Raw genomic sequence first — 23,258 nt, 5'->3', positions numbered from 1 at the left:
GTCAATGCGGGCGAATGAGATGAGGCATTTTGGTCAGCATGAATGAGTTGGGCTGTGCTGAATGACACTACATTACAACAATGACTAAACCACAGAAAGTTTGCATTGGCTATAAAATGCCTTAGAACTTCCAAAAGGCTGTTGTATAAAGTTAAATGTTTCTTTGATGTGGAAAAGAATGAGAGTTCTAACCATAAAAGTTAGAGCCAGGACATTCAGAAGGGAGATCAGGCAGTAATTAATTCACACATAAAGCGTGGCGGAGAGCCGGAGACTCGCTGTGGCTCACTGCTCAGCATTTTGCTTGGCAATGCTAAACTGATCTGTTTTCAGGCAATTGGGGAAACCTCCAGGTTTCTGATGTGGCTCAGTTTAAGCTGAAAGGTAAAAATAACTCCCTGGCATGTCCTTTCCCAATTGAAATCGCACATTTTGCTGCTGGCTATCAGATTGTATTGGAGGGAAGGGTCGGATGAAAGCTAATACTTATCACAAATGCACAAACACACACACACACAGTCACAAATGAGAAGGTGGCCGGGCAGGGGAGTGAATACAATTCTGATGAGCCATACCTAATTCCTTCTGGACAGCTTCAGGCAGCCCAGTAATGGTCTTTCTCCGTTTGATCTTCGTCGGGCGCCTCAGTGGGGTGTCTGAGTGCACGAGAGACCTCCTGTTGCCAGCTTGGCGATCGAAGTTCACCCCTGATAGGAATCAGCAGAGCAACTGTTACTACACACACTCGCGTAACTGGTTCACTATCCTGCCTTCCTTACTCAGAAATGGCTCTCATTATGCACCATACTGGGAGACAATTAACTGCCTTCTTTAAGTGGCAGAGCAAGCCATGGCTTTTAAAGGCAGGAATTCAGCCTCTGCAGTCTGTCCAGTGTTAAACCCATCCCTTGTCTCATTAACCCTGTTATGTACCTGTTACGTTTATTGGGATAACGTCTGTCTGGATTGCCTGGGCTTGTTGCCGCATCCTCTCCTCCGGAGTGGGCAGTGGGAGGGCCTTGGTCCAGTTCGTCTGGACATCAATCTCGGAGAGGTCAGCAGGCACCGGGGTTTTGGATCTCCGAGAATGCAATAGGTTTTCCTCGTCTGCCGATGAAACCGTGGGCTTTACAAAGAACACACACAAAAAATGATCAGGAGCAAGAAAGAAGAATTCTGCCCAACTCACCAACCCCATTTCTTGACCTCCTGAGGGACAAGAAGAGGCTATTTAGCACTTGATGTCTGTCTTAGCATTGAACAGCTACTCTGGATCTTAATTCCATCCTCAATGTTCGCAACGGTCCACGTATGGACAAGCTCCAGTTTTAATTATAATAATGCCTCAGAAATGCATCCAAATGTTACTAATTGATTTTATACCTCGGTTCAATGGCCATTCTTGTAACATTCTACAAATGTTTTACTTACTTCAATTTGTTCTCATCAATTTTCTCTCCCACCACATTGCAGATGTTGACTACTTTTCTACATGTCATCCTCCAGTTTGGGAGCCTAGTCAATTTGATTCGATGCTACATCCAAATCTTGGGTTCGTCTCCCACAAACCCAATTAGTGAGGGAGGGAGAAGAGAGTGAGGAAAATTACTGAAAAGTGACTGGGAAGATAATGCAAGATGCTGAGCAACCTAGTTCAATGACCACTGGTAGACACAAGATGCTGGAGTAACTCAGCGGGACAGGCAGAATCTCTGGAGAGAAGGAATGGGTGACTTTTCAGGTCGAAACACTTCTTCAGACTGATGTCGGGAGATAGAATGTAGGAGACAGTAAGACTAGTGGGAGAACTAGGAAGGGGAAGGGAGGGGATGGAGAGAGTGTGAAAGCAAGGGTGGTAGACTTATGGGACAGTTAGTTAAGTTACTTTGAAGTTAGAGAAGTCAATGTTCATACCGCTGGGGTGTGAGCTACCCAATCAAAATATGAGGTGCTGTTCCTCCAATTTGCAGTGGGCCTCACTCTGACAATGGAGGAGGCCCAGGACAGAAAGATCAGATTGGGAATGGGAGGGGGAGTTAAAGTGCGGAGCAACCGGGAGATCAGGTAGGTTAAGGCGGACTGAGCGGAGGTGTTCAGCAAAACGATCGCCAAGCCTGTGCTTGGTCTTGCCGATATACATTAGTTGACACCTGGAACAGCGGATACAGTAGATGAGGTTGGAGGAGGTACAAGTGAACCTCTGCCTCACCTGAAAAGATTGTGGAGTCGAGGGGGGAGTCGAGGGGGGAGGTAACGGGTCAGGTGTTGCATCTCCTGCAGTTGCAGGGGAAAGTACCTGGGGCAGGGGTGGTTTGGGTGGGAATGGACGAGTTGACCAGGGAGTTACGGAGGGAACGGTCTCTGCGGAAAGCAAAAAGGGGTGGAGATGGGCAGGTGGCCAGTAGTGGGATCCCATTGGAGGTGGCGAAAATGTTGGAGGATTAAATGCTATAAACAACGGATGATGGGGTGGAAGGTGAGGACAAGGGGGACTTTGTCCTTGTTGAGAATGGGGGGAGGGGGAGCAAGAGCAGAGCTGTGGGATATCGTGTACACCCTAGTGAGAGCCTGATCTATAATGGAAGAGGGGAACCCCTGTTTCCTGAAGAATTAGGACATCTTCGATTATCTAGTATAGAAAACCTCATCCTAGGCGCAGATGCGGCATAGACGGAGGAATTGGGAGTCGGGAATAGAGTCTTTACAGGAAGCAGGGTGGGAAGAAGTGTAGTCTAGATAGGTATGGGAGTCAATAGATTTGTAGTAGATTGTCGGTCAATAGTCTGTCTCCTGTAATGGAGACGGTGAGATCCAGAAACGGTAGGGAGATGTCGGAGATGGTCCTAGTGAATTTGAGTGCAGAATGGAAATTAGTCGTGAAGTTGATGAAGTCAGGGAGTTCTGCATGGGTGCAGTCGTCAATGTAGCGGAGGTAGAGTTCGGTGATAGGGCCAATGTACACCTGGAACAGTGATTGTTTGATGTACCCAACAAAGAGGCAAGCATAGCCGGGGCCCATGTGAGTGCCCATAGCTTCAGTGACCCCTGTGTCTTGGGGCCATAGTTTAAGAATAATGAGTAAGCCATTTAGAACGGAGACGAGGAAACACTTTTTCTCACAGAGAGTGGCGAGTCTGTGGAATTCTCTGCCTCAGAGGGCGGTGGAGGCAGGTTCTCTGGATGCTTTCAAGAGAGAGCTAGATAGGGCTCTTAAAAATAGCAGAGTCAGGGGATATGGGGAGAAGGCAGGAACGGGGTACTGATTGGGAATGATCGCATTGAATCGCTCGAATGGCCTACTCCTGCACCTATTGTCTATGTCTATCACCTCTGACTCTACTATATTCCAGTAAGTAACAACCCAATCTCACAGCCTGCTCCACTTTTTTTTCATTTAACTCCTTTATTTTACCAATTGAACCTATGAACCATTGCAGCTGCATCTAAATGAGGAAGACTGACTGCCGTCAACAGTAAACTTTGCCCCAGAAACATCAAAGCAGGAATGGTTAGAGTCAAGCCATACTGTATATTATCACCTTTATTGAGTGTTAATTTTATGCAATTGAGTGTTAATTCAATGAATTCTAGTCATGAATCCTATGTGATGCAGATTAGATGTCTTCCATCCCACTAGTTATATTTGAACATGGGAAGAGGGGTAAAAGGTTTACAGGGGTTCTAAAGAAGAATAGAAGGTGATGGGGGGGACACTCGCTGAATGTGTGTCATGGAGCACAGAAACAGGCTTTTTGGCCAAACATGTCCTTGCTGAGTCTCGAGTACTTATCTTTATTAATCCTATTTGCCAAGATAGCGGATGCAGGCAGATTGCTGGATGCACTGCGGCAACTCACAGCACCTTCCAAATCCACTACCTCTGCCAACATGGGGACACCACAGTCTGGGAGTTTCCCACCAAGCTGCACACCATCCTAGATTGTAAACATATCACCATTCCTTCACTGTCATTGGGTTAACGCCTGGATCTCCCACCCTAACATTGTGACACCTCAAGGACAGTAGTTCAAGAAGGCAGCTCACCGCCATTTTCTTAAGGGCAATTAGGGACAGGCAATTAAATACTGGCTCAGCCTGCAAAGCCCGCATCCCTTGAATGGAGATATATTAAATACATGAGCCCAAATCACCAAGGCTTAGAAGGCAATGGACCAAATGCAGGGCTCAGAATCAACAGGTGTTTGACATGTCGGCATGGAGATGGTGGGCTATAAAGCCTACTTCTGTGCTTTATCACTCCATGAGCACTCCCGATCACAACAAAGCATAAAGAGAAGGATACGTATCATACAGGGGCTACACTTGTAATAGGATGGCTATCTGGATTATACAGGATGAGGAGAAACGTCACCCCTGCAAGAACCACAGTATCCAGAGGTGGGATGGGTGGAGGTGGGAAGGAGCAGAGATGGGGGACTAAAGACTTGGTCAGGGAGGCAAGGAATTAAAGCGACATATGGGACTTGGCGTCAACAGTGGGCAGTGTTTGGTGAGCAAGATTTCACACCAAGCCAAGCAATTAACGGTTGCCACAGCAATCTGGCAAGAAGAAAATACCAACTTCGTCCCATTCAGAGGGGACGTTAAGGCATTGTGTTTGTGCGCGTTAAGTGCAGAGGTTCAAAGAGAGCGGAGGATGTGACAGAGAAAACACACTGGCAGAGTCCACTGGAAGGGAATTAATGTTGTGGGAATTGGCCGAGGATAGAGTGCATTGGAAAGCAGGCACACTGGGATGGATAAGAAGCTGCTGGCAAAGCTGAGGCAAGCAAAGCACGTTGCTGCATGTTCTGTGCAGCATGTGTGTACCTGGTGCTTCCATGAAGTCAAGTGGCAGCAGGCACTAAGGCAAGTCTGACTGAGGCAGTTTAAAGGGCTTAATCGCTGGAGTGAAAGAGCAGAGAAAAGTACGAAATAAAGTGACTAAAATAACCACAGAAACAGGGGTATTATTAAAGAGTAAACTATAATAGTGACAGATCAGAAAATAATCTTAAACAAGCTAATAAAGTTTCTCATGAACAACCTGTTCTATGCTTTAATTCTACCATTGGCAATGTAACACGACAGAGTGTCAAAGGCTAAGCAGTTTACACAAATGTTGAATTCATCTTTATGGGCATGTCCCACTTGGCGAATTTTTCGGCGACTGCCGCCGTCATTGACTGACGCATCAGGGTTGCCGAAAGATTTTGAACATTTCAAAATCCATCGGCGACAAAAAAAGTAGCGACACGTGAGGAAACACCGCGCGTCAATACGTCGTCACGCCACGACTTTTTCGATGACCTAATACGTCAGTCAATGATGCCGGCAGTAGCCAAAATAAATCGCCAAGTGGGACAGGCCCTTTAAAATACCTGTTTTGAGTTCAGTACCCAGATGTAATGGGTATGAAGCAGCCTTATCACCAGACTGTAACAGTGTGAGTGAACACTGTACTGAGGTCTGTAGAGGCGGACAGTCCGATACCTAGTTCTTAACGATGTGAGGGAGACCCATGTTCAGTTCTGTAATGCTGTGAGGGGTTTCTACATCCGATTCTGAAATGGTGTTAATGAGTTCTACACCCAGTTTGTAACGGTGTGAGAGAGCCCTATATGCAGCGTGAGGGAGGCCATGCCCAATTCTTTACAGTCCGAGGGAGTATGATACCCCGTTCCACAATGGTATAAGGGAGTTCTATACCTGCCTGTAGCAGTGTGAGTTATCCCTATACCCAGTTCTGTATCAGTGTGAGAAAGCTTTGTACCCTGTTCTATTACAGCCCAATAGAGTAGTATGCGCAGTTTTGTAATGATGTAAGGGAGTTCTACTCAGGTCTGTAGCAGTGTGAGTTATCCTTATACCTGGTTCTGTAATGGAGCGAGGGAGTACTATAACCAGTTTTGTAACAGTTAATGGTATCAACATACCCCGGGAATCTTATACTTAGTCCCGTAACATTGTGAGGGAGCATTCTGACCAGTTTTTCAAGTGTCTGCCGTATCCCTCTACCCAGTCCCACCCATCCTGACACCACTGTCTGGTTTATGCACTGGGTCAGCTTCCATGTAGTAGGTATGTTGCAAAACCTACCTGAATCGTCGATGAGAATCTGCCCCAGCCCGTGTGCGCGATTTTGGTGCTGTTTAGAGGGGGCGGGTTTAAAACGCGATTTTTACTAGGCTGTTCCAATCGAAGATGTTCAGCCTAGTAAATCATTAACGAAAAATCGCTGAAAGACCCCGTCGCAAAAGGTATTATTAGTTTTATAGGCCTCGAATAATAGTTATAATAGTTTTAAAATCACTCTCTCAACCCGCGACCTCTCGCAGCCCCAGGGTTTTATAAAGCAAACAATTAAAGGTATGTACCTTATTTTTACATTAAAAGGGGCTTCTTAAGAACCCTGTATATAAAGTTTTCTATAGCGAGTAGTTCATTTTGGGCTCTTTATATCCCGCAGTATTTTTCTGGGCATTTGAGGGCGCAAATCCAGCGCAATGTGAACGTTCTAAACCAGCGCGTTCACAGGAACCCACTAAAAAGCTGATTTAAAATGGACTTTAATTCACAGCAATTGAACACTAAATTCCTTCCATTTGGCCTATAAATTGATGTAAATGAGATTTAAAAATCATGTTTTATTATGAATTATTTGTGAATATTATTTGGACACTTAGGCTATTTAAAAATGTTAATCATTTATTAAGAAATGGATAGATGTTTAGATCTAGTAATTGAAGTTTGAAATTAGCTACAATTGGGTAACTAATTTATTATGCTTTAATTTCAGGTCATCCAAGTAAGATTATTTTATATTTGTTTCAGAATGGTTCAATCTATGATAACTGAAAATTTCATTCAGTTCTCTTAATTTTTAAGAAGGTTATGGGTTTTTGACTGTCCATGATCACAGCTTTTTTGTTTATGTCCATAGAAAATCAATAGGGAACAAGATGCTAATTTCCGTGTATGAAAATGGCCATAACTTTTTTATTACTTGAGATATGAAAGTGAATTAGGTGTCAAATTAAACTTCTTTTAGTGCTTTATCTGATGGAATAAATTGCAGACTTGATTTTTTAAATCTCAAAATGTTGTAACATTGCTACATGTAGCAGTCCTGAGTGAGTGCAGCACTGTCAGGAGTCCTGATTGATAGATAAACATTCAGCCAAGGCCTCATCTGTTCAGATAGATAAAAGCTTCCCAGTGAAGAGCAGAGGATGTATCTCCAGTGTCCTGGTCAGGTGCCATGGTGACGCAGAGCTGCTGCCTCACAGTGCCAGGTACCTGTGTTTGATCCTGACCTCGAGTGCTGTGTGTGAAGTTTGTGTGCTCCCCCTATGATTGTGTGGGTTTCCTCCGGGTGCTCCAGTTTCCTCCCACAAGATGTGTAAGTTTGTAGGATAATTGACCACTGTAAAATTGCCTTGTGTGTAGGGAGCAGATGGGAAAGTTGGATAAGATGGATAGATTGGGTGGCACATTGACGCAGTGGTAGAGTTGCTGCCTTACAGCACCAGAGACCTGGATTTGATCCCGACTATGCATGCTGTCTGTATGGGCTTTATATGTTCTCCCTGGGACTTTGTAGGTTTTCTCCCACACTTCAAAGACATACACGCTTGTAGGTTAATTGGCTTCTGTAAAAATTGTAAATTTCCCCTGGTGTGTATGAGATAGTTCTACGGTAGGGGAGATTACTGTTCAGCTTAGACTCGGTGGGCCGAAGGACCTGTTTCCACACTGCATCTCAAAGTCTAAAGAACTAGTGTTAACGGGTCAGCAGTGGCTGGCGTGGATTCGGGGGGCTGAAGGGCCCATTTCCATGCCATAATCTCTAAACTAAACAAAATATTTATCCTCAAACAATTATCAATAAAACAGATTATCAGGCCATTATCACATTGCTGAATGTGGGAGTGTGCACTGTACAAATTGGCTGCTGGGTTGCGATCAACGACAATATTCACTGACACGAGCTGTTTTCACAAGAGAGTTGAACAGTGCTACATAACTGCAAATCCTTCTTCGACCCCTTCATGGTGCTGCGATGCAGTATCCTATATTAGATCAAGTAAGGAAAGGCGCAGAAAGAAAACGAGGGTAAAGCAAGGATTTGGAAGTAATCTTACCGTTTGGTCCTGATCTTCCTCCTCATCCAGGCAATTTCCGGAGAGATGAGCGGGTGTTGAGGAGAACAATGGGGCCTGGGAATAATACTGGGAACTGCGCAAACCATCCTTCCTTAGCTTATCGCAGTCTATAGAGATAGAGAGAGGCAGAGAGACTGTAAGGTCCAGAATCCTTTAAGCAGCTCATCCAGGCTATCCACAACAGACTCGGAACCACGGATGTGCCATATAAAAGTTACTTCAGCACTTGTGCTCCACAATGAAAAAGTTAGCAACATTTAGTTTAGTTTATTGTTAATTATCACGCGGTTCCGAGGTACAGTGAAAGGCTTTTGTTGTGTGTTACCCAGTCAGTGGCTAGACTATAAATGAGTACAATCAAACTATCCATGGTATACTGGTACAGGATAAAGGGAATGGCACAGGATAGTATTTTAAATGCTAACAACATTTAAGAGGCATCTAAAATGATAGAAGCGTTTAAGGGACATTTGGACGGCACATGAAGAAGCAGGGAATGGAAAGATATAGACTATGTGTAGTTTACATTGGCATCATGGCTGGCATGCACATCAATGGCTGAAGCACCTGCTTCTGTGCTATTCTGTTCTATGTTTTCCCCATGAAATGAAGGTGTCAAAAATTAGACAGCATCGGTTTGGGGTTAGGGATAAGAGATTAGGATAAGCAAGAATGGTTTCGGCGGGGGGAGTATGGAGTGGAGAGGATTCGTGGTGGTGGTAGGGTGACAGTGAGGGAACGTTCAATCAGCCAAACTAACCAGTGCCAGACTCTCCCATTAACATATACCTCGGGAGATTGGTCCAGGCTGAAGTCAACGTAGAACAGTAGAGCACAAGAACAGGGCCTTCGGCCCGCAATGACTGCACCAAACATGACATCAAGTTAAACTAATCTCATCTGCCTGCATGTGATCAATATCCCTCCGTGCCCTGTATATCCATGTGCCTAATTAAAAGTCTCTTAAATGCCACTATCGTATCTGTTTCCACCACCACCCTTGGCTGCATGTTCTAGTCACCCACCACTCTTTGTGCAAACAATTTAACGCACACATCTTTAAACGTTGCCTTTCTGACGTTAAAGCTATGGCTCCTGGTCTTTGACATTTTCTACACTGGGAAGAACGCTCTTACTGTCTTATTAGATTGATTTTCTTGCAATATCAGAGAGTGAGTAGGATCTGATAGATTATACTGGCACAGCATACCGTAATGTCTTTGAGATTACAAAATGCTTTGACGAGGTAGATGAGATTTCCGCTTGTGGGATTGCCCAGTAATTATCATAAATCAAAGGACATTTTGGATACATTTCGCTAACCAGAGATTGAGGAGAATGTGAATGGCCTTGAGTTGTGGTGTACAGCATGGATACATTTAGTGGAAGGATGCAGAGATGGGATATTAAATGGACTAGGGTGAGACTCTTGTGGAACATAAGCACCAGGATGACCATCTGGGCTGAATACCCAGTTTCTGTGCTGTAAATTCTATGTGGTTGCTCATGATCACACCCCAAAGTCATAGAGAGAACGAGCAAGGAAAGAGGCCTTTCAGCCCACCGAATGCGTGCTGACCATCAGCTACCCAGTTATACTGAACATAGAACAGTACAGCACAGGAACAGCACCTTCGGTCCACAATGTCTTTGCCAAACATGATGGCAATATAAACTAATCTCATCTGCCTGTTTATTACCAATATCCCTCAATTCCCTGTGTATCTTAAACACCACCTCCACTGCCTCCACCAACACCCCTGGCAATGCATTCCAGGCACCCACCTTAAACGTTATTCTTCTCACCTTAAAATTATGCCCTCGTGACTTTGATATTTTCATCCTGGGAAAAAGGTTCTGAGAGTCTACTTTATCTATGCTGAACATAATTTTATATACGTCTACCAATTCTATCAGTTATAATTATCAAGATAAACTGAAAAGGTTAGAGCTGGTATACATACAGCTGTCGTCTATACAAGAGTCCGAGAAGAGACATGATAGGGTAGGTATCTATAAAGGTGATGGAAACAGCTTCAAAAGGCTTAAAAGCAGAACATGCTGGAAAAGCTCAGCAAGTCAGGCAGCACCTGTGGAAAGAGAATCAGTTAATGGTTCAAGTCAGTACTGAGAACTTGGTTCCTCAATCTGAAACATTGATTGTTTCTCTTTCTACAGATGCTGCCTGACCTGCTGAGTATTTCCAGCTTTCTTCTGTTTTTATTTCAGATTATCAGCGCCTGCAGAAGGGTCTCGACCTGAAACATCACCTATTATCCTTTTTTCAAGAGATGCTGTTTGACCCGCTGCGTAACTCCAGCTTTTTGTGTTGATCTTTGGTTTAAACCAGCATCTGCAGTTCCTTCCTGCACATTTTGTCTGTAGTACCTTTGATTTGCCTTATAAAGGGAATTAGTTAAGCATGAGGAATGATAATTTTCAAGGGGCGTGAAGAAAGAATAGGGATATGGGACCAAATGGATTACTCTGCTGGGACTAAGCACAGACCAGATTGACCAAATAGCTGCCTACCAGGCCTTAATTCTATGCAGAGGTGGTTTCCACTGTTGAGATATGGGAAGTATAGGGGCATAAATATAAGATACTAATCAAGGCAAGTTCCACTGTACAAGAAAGGTGAATTGATCATGGGGAACAAGGACATGGCAGACCAATTGAATAACTACTTTGGTTCTGTCTTCACTAAGGAAGACATAAATAATCTGCCGGAAATAACAGGGGACCGGGGGTCAAATGAGATGGAGGAACTGAGTGAAATCCAGGTTAGTCGGGAAGTGGTGTTGAATGGGATCAAAGGCCGATAAATCCCCAGGGCCAGATAGGCTGCATCCCAGAGTGCATAAGGAAGTAGCCTCACAAATAGTGGATGCATTAGTGATAATTTTTCAAAACTCTTTAGATTCTGGAGTAGTTCCTGAGGATTGGAGGGCAGCTAATGTAACCCCACTTTTTAAAAAGGGAGGGAGAGAGAAAACGGGGAATTACAAGACCAGTTAGTCTAACATCGGTAGTGGGGAAACTGCTAGAGTCAGTTATTAAAGATGTGATAGCAGCATATTTGGAAAGTGGTGAATTCATTGGACAGTCAGCATGGATTTATGAAAGATAAATCATGTCTGACGAATCTTATAGAATTTTTAGAGGATGTGACTAGTAGAGTGGATAAGGGAGAACCAGTGGATGTGTTATATCTGGACTTCCAGAAGGCTTTCGACAAGGTCCCACATAAGAGATTAGTATACAAACTTAAAGCACACGGTATTGGGGATTCAGTATTGATGTGGATAGAGAACTGGCTGGCAGACAGGAACCAAAGAGTAGGAGTAAACGGTCCTTTTCAGAATGGCAGGCAGTGAATAGTGGGGTACCACATTGCTCAGTGCTGTGGACCCCAGGTATATACAATATATATTAATGATTTGGACGAGGGAATTGAATGCAACATCTCCAAATTTGCGGATGACACAAAGCTGTGGGCCAGTATTAGCTGTGAGGAGGATGCTAGGTGGCTGCTAGGTGACTTGGATAAGTTGGGTGAGTGGGAAAATGCATGGCAGATGCAGTATAATGTGGATAAATGTGATGTTATCCACTTTGGTGAAAGTAGACTATTATCTGAATGGTAGCCGATTAGGAAAAGGGGAGATGCAACGAGACCTGGATGTCATGGTACACCAGTCATTGAAAGTAGGCATGCAGATGCAGCAGGCAGTGAGGAAGGCGAATGGTATGTTAGCATTCATAGCAAACGGATTTGAGTATAGGAGCAGGGATGTTCTACTGCAGTTGTACAGGGCCTTGCTGAGACCACACCTGGAGTATTACGTACAGTTTTGGTCTCCTAATCTGAAGAAAGACATTCTTGCCATACAGAGACGGTTCACCAGACTGATTCCTGGGATGGCAAGACTTTCATATGAAGAAAGACTGGATAGACTCGGCTTGTACTCACTAGAATTTAGAAGATTGAGGGGGGATCTTATAGAAACTTACAAAATTCTTAAGGGGTTGGACAGGCTAGATGCAGGAAGATTGTTCCTGATGTTGGGGAAGTCCAGAACAAGGGGTCACAGTATAAGGATAAGGGGGAAGTCTTTTAGGACCAAGATGAGAAAAAAAAATTTCACACAGAGAGTGGTGAATCTGTGGAATTTTCTGCCACAGAAGTATTTGAGGCCAGTTCATTGGCTATATTTAAGAGGGAGTTAGATGTGGCCCTTGTGGCTAAGGGGATCAGGGGGGTATGGATAGAATACAGGTACAGGTACAGGATACTGAGTTGGATGATCAGCCATGATCATATTGAATGGCGGTGCAGGCTCGAAGGGCCGAATGGCCTACTCCTGCACCTATTTTCTATGTTTCTATGTTTAGAGGGATATGGGTCAAGTGCAAATGAGATTAGTGTAGATAAGCATCTTGATCAGCATAAGTGTTTGGGCTGAAGAGCCTATTTCCATGTTGTATGATGATGACTCTACAAATGTGCCCAAAGGTTAAGGTGATGTGACCTTTCACAAATCCGTCAGCCACAGTGGGCTGTAACCAAAACTGGAGACTGCTCTGGATTAGGCTTTTGAGTGGTGAACTCTGAAAGTCTCAGTGCCACTTAGAAGCTCATGTCAATGGTTTAACAGGAAACTCTTTGCTGAATTGGATGTTTCAGCTACAACGACACTCAGGAGGATCAGCACCATCCAGGATCTGGTGTCACTCAACCCATCATGCATTCCCACATGCAACTCAACAAAGTGCTGGAGGAACTCAGTGTGTCAGGCTGTTTCTGTGGGGGGAATGGACAGACGATATTTCGGGTTGGGATGCAAAGTGTGAAGGAGGGTCCTAACCTGAAATAATTTGTCTGTCCATTCCCCCACAGATGCTGCCGGACACACCAAATTCCTCCAGCACTGAGTTTTGCTCAAGACTCTGAGTACTCATGCCTACTATATTCTGTTGTGCTGAAGCAAAGCAAGAATTTCATTGTCCTATCTGGGACACATGACGATAAACTCTCTTGACTCTTGACTCGAAGATTCCAGAATCTGCAGTTTTTTGTGTATCCATAAAAAGCTTTTCACTCTACCTAGGTACACTTGACAATAAACTAAACTAAACTCATGACTGTGCAAAGAGGTCCTCGCTATCTGCAGGTGCCATGCTGCAATTCACTATGGTTACAGTGAGAACCTTTTATTGTTAATAGTTGCAAGGTTTTGTTAATCCTCATCAATCAAATTCAATGAAACTTTACAGTCCATTATACTCATGGATTTATTGAGAACTTTGTACTTACAATTGCACTTGAAATCAAAGGCACTACCGTTCTGCTCGATCATCCCTTGAATCCAAATCCACCTTTCAATTGTTAATGTTACTCATTTACTCAACCCTAAGTCACTGATCCAAATATCCTTATAAGGCATGCTTTCCAAAGCAGGGCATTCAATTCTCACAAGCTATTGTTAAGCATTTATTGTTAACATTGTCAACCGTTCAGTTGGAAGTGGGGGAGGGATGGGGGATGTGATTCACAGCAGCCGTTTGTGAACAGCTAATTTACTCGGATAACAGGGTTTATTTAAAGAGCAGAGAAAACGCAACCTTCCATTTTTGAGCCATTTCCCTCCAATCCAGATTACTTTGTAACTGAGCAAATAAAGATCGTGCTGGAGGAGCTCAGCAGATCAGGCAGATGACATTTCTGACCAAGGTATGTCTACTTCAGACCAAGTAGACACACGTAAAAATGAAGAAGGGTCTCGACCCGAAACGTCACCCATTCCTTCTCTCCAGAGATGCTGCCTGTCCCGCTGAGTTACTCCAGGTTTTATGTCTAGCTTCACCTTCTTCAGACATGTCTGGCAGGGGGACATAGAGCCTGGCAAGTGATAGGGGACGCAAGGAACTACAAATGCTGGGATCTTGAGCAAAACATAAAGTGTTGTAGAACTCAACAAGAAGGGCAGCATCTCTGGAGGACATGGATAAGCAATGTTTCGGGTTGGGAACCTTCTTCAGACAGATAGGTGGATGCAGGTGAGGGGGGTTATTGCCAGATGGGCGAATCAGTGACATAGGCTCGAGGTGATATAGAGACGAAGAACTCTGACATTGGAGGAGGCCAAGGACAGAAATGTCAATGTGGGAATGGGAAGTGGAGTTAAAATGGTTATCAACCAGGAGTTCCTGCAGGCCTTAGCGGACCGAGCACGTGATATCTGTTTCTACACCTTCTCTCCTGCTTCCATCCAAGGATCTCAGCAGCCCTTGCAGGCAAGTCAGAGGTTCACGTGTATCTCTTCCAATCTCATCTTGGCCTCCTTCACATCGGTGAGTCCAGGTATAGACTAAGCGACCGTTTTGCAAAACAATTGCCAAGGCTTGCTGGATCTCCCGGATGCTAATCATTTTAACTCCCCATTCCTATACTGACCTTTCTGTTCTTAGCCTCCTCTGTCAGAGTGAGGCCACATGCAAACTGGAAGAACACCACCTCAGATTCCACCTGAGTAGCTAGAACTCAACGATATGAACATTGAATTCTCTGATTTGAAGTATGAACTTTCAACCCCTCCCCTTCCTCTGTCCACCTGTCTCCTCACCCATGTGTGTGTATGTTGCTCCCACCATCTCCCACTGCAGTCACCCTGTTCATTTTCCATCCATCGTATGTACCTCACCCATGGTTGAGTTCCACATTTCTCTTGAACCCTCCCTCTTCCCTGTCCCCTTCCCTTGGGCCCATTTCCCAGCCTCCAGCTTTACATTTCATTCCTCCTCCCTCCATATCTGACAGCTTTATTTTCTCATTTCTCCTCTTACTTTGTCATTTGCCATACTTTTTCCCACCCTCACCTTTCTTTTATAGCTTTCTTCCCCCTACTCCAACCAAAGAAGGGTCCGGACCTAATGTGTCCATTTCCACCATAGATGCTGCCCGACCCACTGAGTTCCCCTAGCACTTTGTATTTTGTTCAAGATTCCAACGCCTGTAGTTCCTTGTGTCGCTTTTTGTAACTCATCTGCTTGTTTCCTAAGGCTCTCCTGACTTTGATATCAATGGCAAAATACTCATCAAAATTGTTAAAGATGGCATACTGAGGGTGGCACAGTGGCGCAACTGGTAGAGCTGCTGCCTCACAGCGCCAGAGACTCGGTTTCAATCCTGTCCTCGGATGTCGTTTGTGAGAAGTTTGCACATTCTCCCTGTGACTGCGTGGTTTCCTCCAGATGCTCCGGTTTCTTCCCACATCCCAAAGGCGTGTGGGTTTGTAAATTAATTTACTTCTGTAAATTGCCATGTGTTGGGAATGTATGTAAAAGGGGGATAACATAGCACCAGTGTGAAGATAGATACAAAAAGCAGGAGTAACTCAGCGGGACAGGCAGCATCTCTGGAGAGAAGGAATGGGTGATGTTTCAGGTCAAGACCCTTCTTCAGACCCGAAACCTCACCCATTCTTTCTCTCCAGCTTTTTGTGTCAATCTTCGGTTTAAACCAGCAGCTGCAGTTCCTTCCTACGCCTACAAAAGCTTGAAGCATGTTCCACCAGAGTCAGGAACAGTTTTCCCCTTCTGTTATCAGAATGGTCTACTGATAAACGAGGGTGGAGTCCCATTTCCCAACCTCCCTCATTGTCCACTTTGCACTTATTTTTAGTCCACTTTGCACTTATTTTTAGGTTTACAGTTACATGTATCGAGGTACAGTTAAAAGCTTTGTTTTGCATGCTATCCAAACCATCAGATATACCATTCATAAATAAACCCCTATGACCTGAAAGCTATGCCCTATAGTGTTGGACATTTCCACCCAGGAAAAAAGGTTCTGTCCACCCTATCGATGCCTCTCATAATTTTATAAACTTTTATCAGGTCTTGCCTCAACCTCTGACCTTCCAGAGAAAAGTTTGTCCAACATGTGGCCTCACTCTGACGGGAGGAGGCCAAGGATGGAAAGGTCTCGTGTTGGGTCGAGATCCTTCTCCAGGACGGAGACCTTCGTAAAGGGGGCCTCCAGGAGAACTCACGGCATTATAACTGGTATCCGTGTGCACATACACCAGGGCTGAGTCTCGAATAAAACAACACCTGGCTGCATCTTTTATATGTGTAGGAAAGAACTGCAGATGCTGGTTTAAATTGAAGACAGCCACAAAATGCTGGAGTAACTCAGCGGGACAGGCAACATATCTGGAGAGAAAGAATGGGTGATGTTTCAGGTTGAGCCTGCACTTGGGATCGCCGATATACAAGAGTCCACACCTGGAACAGCAGTAAATGAGGTTGGAGGAGGTGCAAGTGAACCTCTGCCTCACCTGAAACGCCTGTCTGGGTCTTTGGACGGAGTCGAGGGGGGAGATATAGGAACAGGTGTTGCATCTCCTGCGGTTGCAGGTGAAAGTACCTGGGGACGGGGTGGTTTGGGTGGGAAGGGATGAGGTAACCAGCGAGTTGTGGAGGGAACGGTCTGGATGAAAAGCAGAAAGGGAAGGAGATGGGAAATACATGGCTAGTAGTTGGATCCCGTCGGAGGTGGCAAAAATGTCAGAGGATTTTGTGTTGTATGTGACGGCTGATGGGGTGGAAGGTGAGGACAAGGGGGACTCTGTCCTTGTCCTCCCATTCATAACAAGGACGGATCATTTCGCGGAACACCTCCGCTCAGTCCACCTAAACTCCCGGTTGCTAAACACTTTAACTTCCCCTCCCATTCCCACACTGACCTTTCTGTCCTGGGCCTCCTCCATTGTCAGAGTGAGGCCCAGCGCAAATTGGAGGAACAGCACCTCATATTTCACTTGGGTTGCTTACACCCCAGCGGTATGAACATTGACTTCTCTAACTTCAAGTTCCTTGCTTTCCCTTTCTCTCCATCCCCTCCCCCTTCCCAGTTCTTCTACCAGTCTTACTGTCTCCGACTACATTTTATCTCTGTACCGCCCACTCCCCTGACATCAATCTGAAGAAGGGTCTCAACCCTAAACGTCACCCATTCCTTCTCTCCAGAGATGCTGCCTGTCCCGCTGAGTTACTCCAGCATTTTGTGTCTGCATCTTTTATATCTTGTGTCTCCACTTGGTGTTGGGCAGAGATAAAAGAAAGGTCAAAGCAGAATTACAATGGACGTGAATGACTGACTGGCGGCTCTTTCACATCCAGCTGCCGCTGAGTGAAGCTATGCAAGCTCAGAGAGGGGAGGGGCTGCCCACTGTCAATTGTTGCAGGCCAGATGGCGAGACTCAAGGGGGAAATAGGGGGAGCAAGGCTGCAGACGGCTCACGTGGCCGGCAGGAGCGGTTCCTTTGTGCAAACTGCGGAGACGGAGAGAGAATGAAATGGAGTGACAGCTGGGGCTGTGTGTGGTGTTGGTGGGGAATGGAGTCAGACACACTGACGGTGCTGTCTCGCCCAGAGCCCAGCGCATGGCTCATGCCAAAAGCAGAGCCGACAATCACAAGCTGAAAGGCATGTGGTCAGCTGCCTGCACACGGCACAGTCCTCCCCTTTGGTTTCCCACCAGAGGAATTTTGAACGACTCGGTAAGGAGCCTTCGCTGATCCTGGACTCTGGTCCCACACTCTCAGCCTTCAGAGAAACATCTAAACTCTTGCCGAGGGAGTGCCGCAACATCGGAGGTGCCAACTGTGTAACGTTAAACAGTGACACTGCCTCCTCTTGTAGGGAAGTGGTGGAATTAGGGAGGAAGTGATGAGAATATATCATGGTGATACAGCTCAAAAGCAAGCTCCTCGCCCACCCGATTCAGGACTGACCATCGAACGCCTATCTGTACTAATCCTACATGAATCCACATTTCTCCACATTCCCATCAATGCCCTCAGGCTCTGCTCGCATTATTACAAGGGCCCAGAGGAGGTTTACACGAATGACCCCAGGAATGAGTAGGTTAACCTATGGTGAGCGTTTGTCGGCACTGGGCCTGTACTTGCTGGGGTTTAGAAGATGAGGGGGGACCTCATTGAAACATACAGAATAGTGAAATAGGGTGGGTGTGGAGAGGATGGTTCCATTAGTGGGAGAGTCTGGGACTAGAGGTCATAGCCTCAGAATTAAAGGATGTTCCTTTAGGAAGGAGTTGAGGAGAAATTTATTTAGTCAGAATGAGGCGAATCTGTGGAATTCTTTGCCACGAAGGCTGTGGAGGCCAAGCCAGTGGATATTTTTAAGGCAGAGATAGATTGTTGATTAGTACAGGTGTCAGAGGTTATGTGGAGGGCAGGAGAATGGGGTTAGGAGGGAGATATAGATGGTGAATGGTGGATTAGACTTGATGGGCCGAATAGCCTAATTCTACTCCTATACTTTATAAGCATATGACCTTAAAACACCTTTTTATACAGTGTCTTGTTGCATATGACAATAATATACCAATACCAATATGTACACTACACTGTCTTGATCACAAGGGAGGCTAAAACCTTTGGCCGTGTCCCATTCCCTGTAGAAAGGAACTGTGGCCTGCCGCTGGATCGAGTTCCACCCACTGCCCCAAACACACCGATTTTTCCTGAGCTCACAGGACACCGCCCTCCCTGGTAATAACTGCAGGGTTACGGGTGCTGCCATCGTTAACAGCGGAGGGAAAGGTATCACAGGCTCTCCAACTGTTGGCATCTCCAAGAGACCCGTGAGATTTTGCTATGGACCCTTGAGACCCCCTGCAGTTGTACAGGGTCTTGGTGAGACCACACCTGGAGTATTGCGTACAGTTTTGGTCTCCTAAGCTGAGGAAAGACATCCGTGCTATAGAGGGAGTTCAGAGAAGGTTCACCAGACTGATTCCTGGGATGTCAGGACTTTCATATGAAGAAAGACTGGATAGACTCGGCTTGTACTCGCTAGAATTTAGAAGATTGAAGGGGGATCTTATAGAAACTTACAAAATTCTTAAGGGGTTGGACAGGCTAGATGCAGGAAGATTGTTCCCGATGTTGGGGATGTCCAGAACAAGGGGGGTCACAGTTTAACTATAATGGGGAAGTCTTTTAGGACAGAGATGAGAAAAACATTTTTCACACAGAGAGTGGTCACAGAATCTCTGGAATTCTCTGCCACAGAAGGTAGTTGAGGCCAGTTCATTGGCTATATTTAAGAGGGAGTTAGATGTGCCCTTGTGGCTAAAGGGGATCAGGGGTATGGAGAGAAGGCAGGTACAGTATACTGAGTTGGATGATCAGCCATGATCATATTGAATGGTGGTGCAGGCTCAAGGGCCGAATGGCCTACTCCTGCACCTATTTTCTATGTTTCTATTTTTCTATGCTTTAAGTCCGGTGAAACCTGGCCCTTGGTCAAACCTATCAGGATTGTTTGAATCAGATCCCCCTCCAACCTCTGGGCTGATTTTGTGGGACAGAACACAGGGAGTTCTACCTCTATATGTCAAGAAAAGATAAAACAGATCTTGAGTGCCACCCTCTTATTCTCTCTACAGCAGGGCAATTTTGAAGTAGGGCCTTCATTTTCCAGCAATTTGTGGCTATCTTCGGTTTAAACCAGCATCCGCAGTTCCTTCCAGGGACATGGACCAAAGCCATGCAAATAGGATTGGTGAGATGTCCATAAGCAGGGCTTTTCCATGGGGTGTAGCCTGGATAAGAGTTATCGCTCCGTCACTTAACAAAACCTTCTCATTACCAGTGTGCAGCCCCTGAGATCTTACTGTGCATGGACTGATGCCATTTGACCTACGTTGCAACACCTAGGAATCTCGCCCTGGCCAAATACTATCACACCTACTTTGTTTGCTTGGTTTTGGACGTGAATGCCCAAGCCAACAAAACGGGGAATGCCACAGGTGGGAATGGGGTGAGGAGGGAAGGGGAGTGGGTTTGCGGAGAGACGGATGCCAGCTCACCTCGCAGCACTGTTTTCAGGTTAACCTTGGCTTGCCGATGCAGGTCCTCAACACACGACGAGCGGCTGGAGGGCAAGAACACATTCTCCTGTTGGTGCCAGGACGCCTTATAGTGGACTGTCCACCGGTTCTCGTCATCCAGGTTAGAGACAGCTGGAAACAAAAGGGAGATTGGTCAACTCAGTTGGATCATCACAGCGCAGGAGGCAGCCCTTCGGCCCATTTGTGTCAACTTTCCAATTTGTCCCACTCAGCTCTGATCTACCATCAAGCCATAGTGGTGACAAGAATCAAGAGTTCGATTGTCACATGTACTGGGATTTTAGAGATTCATTACTTGCCCACTGTCCCAGTCCCAACCAATCTTCCAGCCAGCCTCATTTCGTTGTTGGCTGACACAAAATAGCCCAAGTCACTATTCTGAAAAATACAGCAGTTCTCTACAACATCACAGTCACTGTTTCTTCCTCAACTAAACACAATTATAGCAGATTAACTGATTATCTCCATCATGACACTGCTGTCTTGCGGGCTTGTGTTCAGAAACTGGATGCTGAGTTCCCTATATTATAGCATATATTATAGCATATATAATTCAAATGTAGTATAGAGGCTGGAGAGTACTGTGGGATGTCAGGGTTTGCAAGGTGCAATGCAAATGTCATTCCTTTTAATCCACAGTTTTCATCTCCAGTGGTTCCATTTAAAGTGAGTCTCGGTCAACAGTCTACACCCTATTCACCATAACCTGATTATTTCTCTTTTCAGGTTACTGATCATTTCACTAACCGACCTCAATATTTTATGTAAAGGCCAGACTACTTTATGTTATATATAACATGGGCGTCACCTCACAAGTGTAACAGTTGTACATCATCAGTGCTTTGAAGTAGTCAGCAACAAGTTACATTTACAAAGTAACATGCATTTCTATAGCACTCTTTCAGGACGGCCATTTATAACCAATGAATTTGGGATGGACTGTTGCACAGCCTCTCCTATGCACGCAGCAACCCGCCACAAACAGTCCTACTGTTTTTGTGTTCCTGCTGATCAATAAACATCGGCCCAGGAATGTGGAGAGAACGGTCCTTCTCTTGTGGGGTTTCCAACTGAAAGGACAGTAGGAACCTTGATTTAATGTCTCTGGCGAAAGTAGGTTTAATGGAATGAAATCTCCCAATGAATGCAAACACTGACATTGAGCCACACCAGGAGACTCAGGGATAGGTGACCTTTTGGTCAAAGAGATCGTCTTACAGGAGAGAAAAAAAAGACACCATTCACAATTTCCACAGGATACGTCCTGAGCTATGGCTTCTCCAAGGGAGACATTGTATTATATTGTATTGGTGTGCGTTATAGTGAGGTATACTGTATTATAGGATATTATAGTGCATTATAGGGTGTTATGATGTATTCTATCGTATTATAGTGAGTTACAGTAAGGTACACTGTGTTCTAGTGTGTTATAGGGTCTTATAGTGTACTATATTGTATATATAGTGAGTTATAGTGAGGTATACTGATAGAATGTATTATATTTTATTATGGTGAGTTATAGGGTGTTAAGAGTGTATGATATTGTAACAATGACTCTACCGATGCCCTGTGGCCATCTATGGACATGCAGAACATTATACATTATTATTGAAGACCACAAGTGGGATTAATTCCCATTATGAATAATATCCCAGCAAAGTGTCAGTGTATCCAGGATTTGAGGTGAAGATAGAGAATGAGTTGTGCAAAAATAAAAACAACTGGGATGATTTGCATAACTAGAATGCCCTTCAAGGATTTTTGAACCTTAGGAGATTAGCTGCAGGATCCTGGAGCTCAGAGCTCTCCTAGAATGTATTACAACAGCTGGGCTTGCATGGCATTTGAGGGTGGAAGTATTGTTGGGAGAGAAGGAAAAATAGATTCATTCCTACAGTGTGGAGTCATAGTCAAAAGTATCCAACTTACTGTGTGGAAACCATAGCAAATCATTCATTTCTAAAATGGGGTCAAGGAAAGAGCGTTCCAGTCGCGGGCGGCCCTGTTTCCACCAATCTTTCCACCACCACGCACAAGAAGCGACAAGACAGCCACCATTGTACGCAGATGCCGAGACATGTCTTCAGCTCTGGCTGAAAAAACTTCTAATCTTGTGTGTGGACTCGATAATAAGAAGTATTCCAAAATGCGGTGTAGGTCCATGATATGTGTTTGTGCTTGCAACAAATTCCTTACAATGAAAGGGATTCCCTGCTCTTTGGCCAAGTCCGATGCAGACATAAAAAGCTGGAACTCAGCGGGTCAGACAGCATCTCTGGAGAAAAGGAATATGAGACGTTTTGGGTCGATACCCTTCTTGAGACCGAGAGTCAGGGGAAAGAGAAACTAGAGATAAAGACGGTGATGTAGAGAAATATAGAACAAATGAATGAAAGATATGCAAAAAACGTAATGATGATAAAGGAAATGGGCCATCCTGACAACAAAATGTCCCCTGTTCATTTCATCCACAGATGCTTCTGATCCACTGAGTTCCTTCCTCAGTTCGTTTTTTTGCTCCTTACAGTGTATATTGCCTGTACAAACCAGGGAAGAGAATAGCAGCCCTTCACCTACATACTGCCTTGTGTAAACCACACTTTGGAAACTCTGAGGACAGCCCTTACAGATACAGACAGTCGTCGGGTTATGAGAGGGTTCTTTTCCTGAGAACTGTTTGTAACCCAACCCGTTTGTAAGTTAGAAATAAGCAAACACGATGTGTGGGAGCGAATCATAGACACGGCCGTGGCGGGAGGAGCAAGCAGGCACGGGGAGAGCGGCCGCCAGCTAGCCTCGCTGACTCAGTGATTGAGCCTGCTCAGCGCTCCCAACTCTGCTTGACTCAATCCAAAGCCCCATTATTGCGGTTTGTGAGGTTGGGAGAGAAGGCACACGGAAATGACCCATTCCCACCCTGGCAGAAGATGCCTGCAGCCCAGCAACAGCTTGTACATTCATTCCCATCCATCCCGCCGGTCTCCCTAAAGCTCATTCGCATGAATGGGGGGGCCATAAGTCAGGTGTTTGTAAGAAGGAACTGTACATGCTGGTTGAAACCGAAGATAAGCACAGAAAGCTGGCGGAACTCAGTGGGTCAGTCAGACAGCATCTTTGGAGAAAATGAATAGGTAACATTTTGAGTC

At 45.2% G+C, this 23,258-nt stretch overlaps 1 protein-coding gene across 1 annotated transcript in view; it reads right to left on the bottom strand.

Moving 5' to 3' along the window:
• LOC129699423 (NHS-like protein 1) overlaps positions 1-23,258 on the bottom strand; it is a 229,287-nt gene that overhangs the window by 14,513 nt on the left and 191,516 nt on the right. Inside the window, 4 exon segments of the mRNA XM_055639194.1 lie at positions 576-707; positions 934-1,126; positions 8,145-8,272; positions 20,071-20,223. Of these exon segments, the coding sequence (XP_055495169.1) occupies positions 576-707; positions 934-1,126; positions 8,145-8,272; positions 20,071-20,223 (606 nt within the window).

The sequence above is a fragment of the Leucoraja erinacea genome, chromosome 8 (assembly GCF_028641065.1).
Source record: "Leucoraja erinacea ecotype New England chromosome 8, Leri_hhj_1, whole genome shotgun sequence".
NCBI classification, from domain to species: Eukaryota; Metazoa; Chordata; class Chondrichthyes; order Rajiformes; family Rajidae; genus Leucoraja; species Leucoraja erinaceus.
The sequence above is the reverse complement of the archived record's forward strand: the minus strand, read 5'-3'. Positions and strand labels throughout refer to the sequence as shown.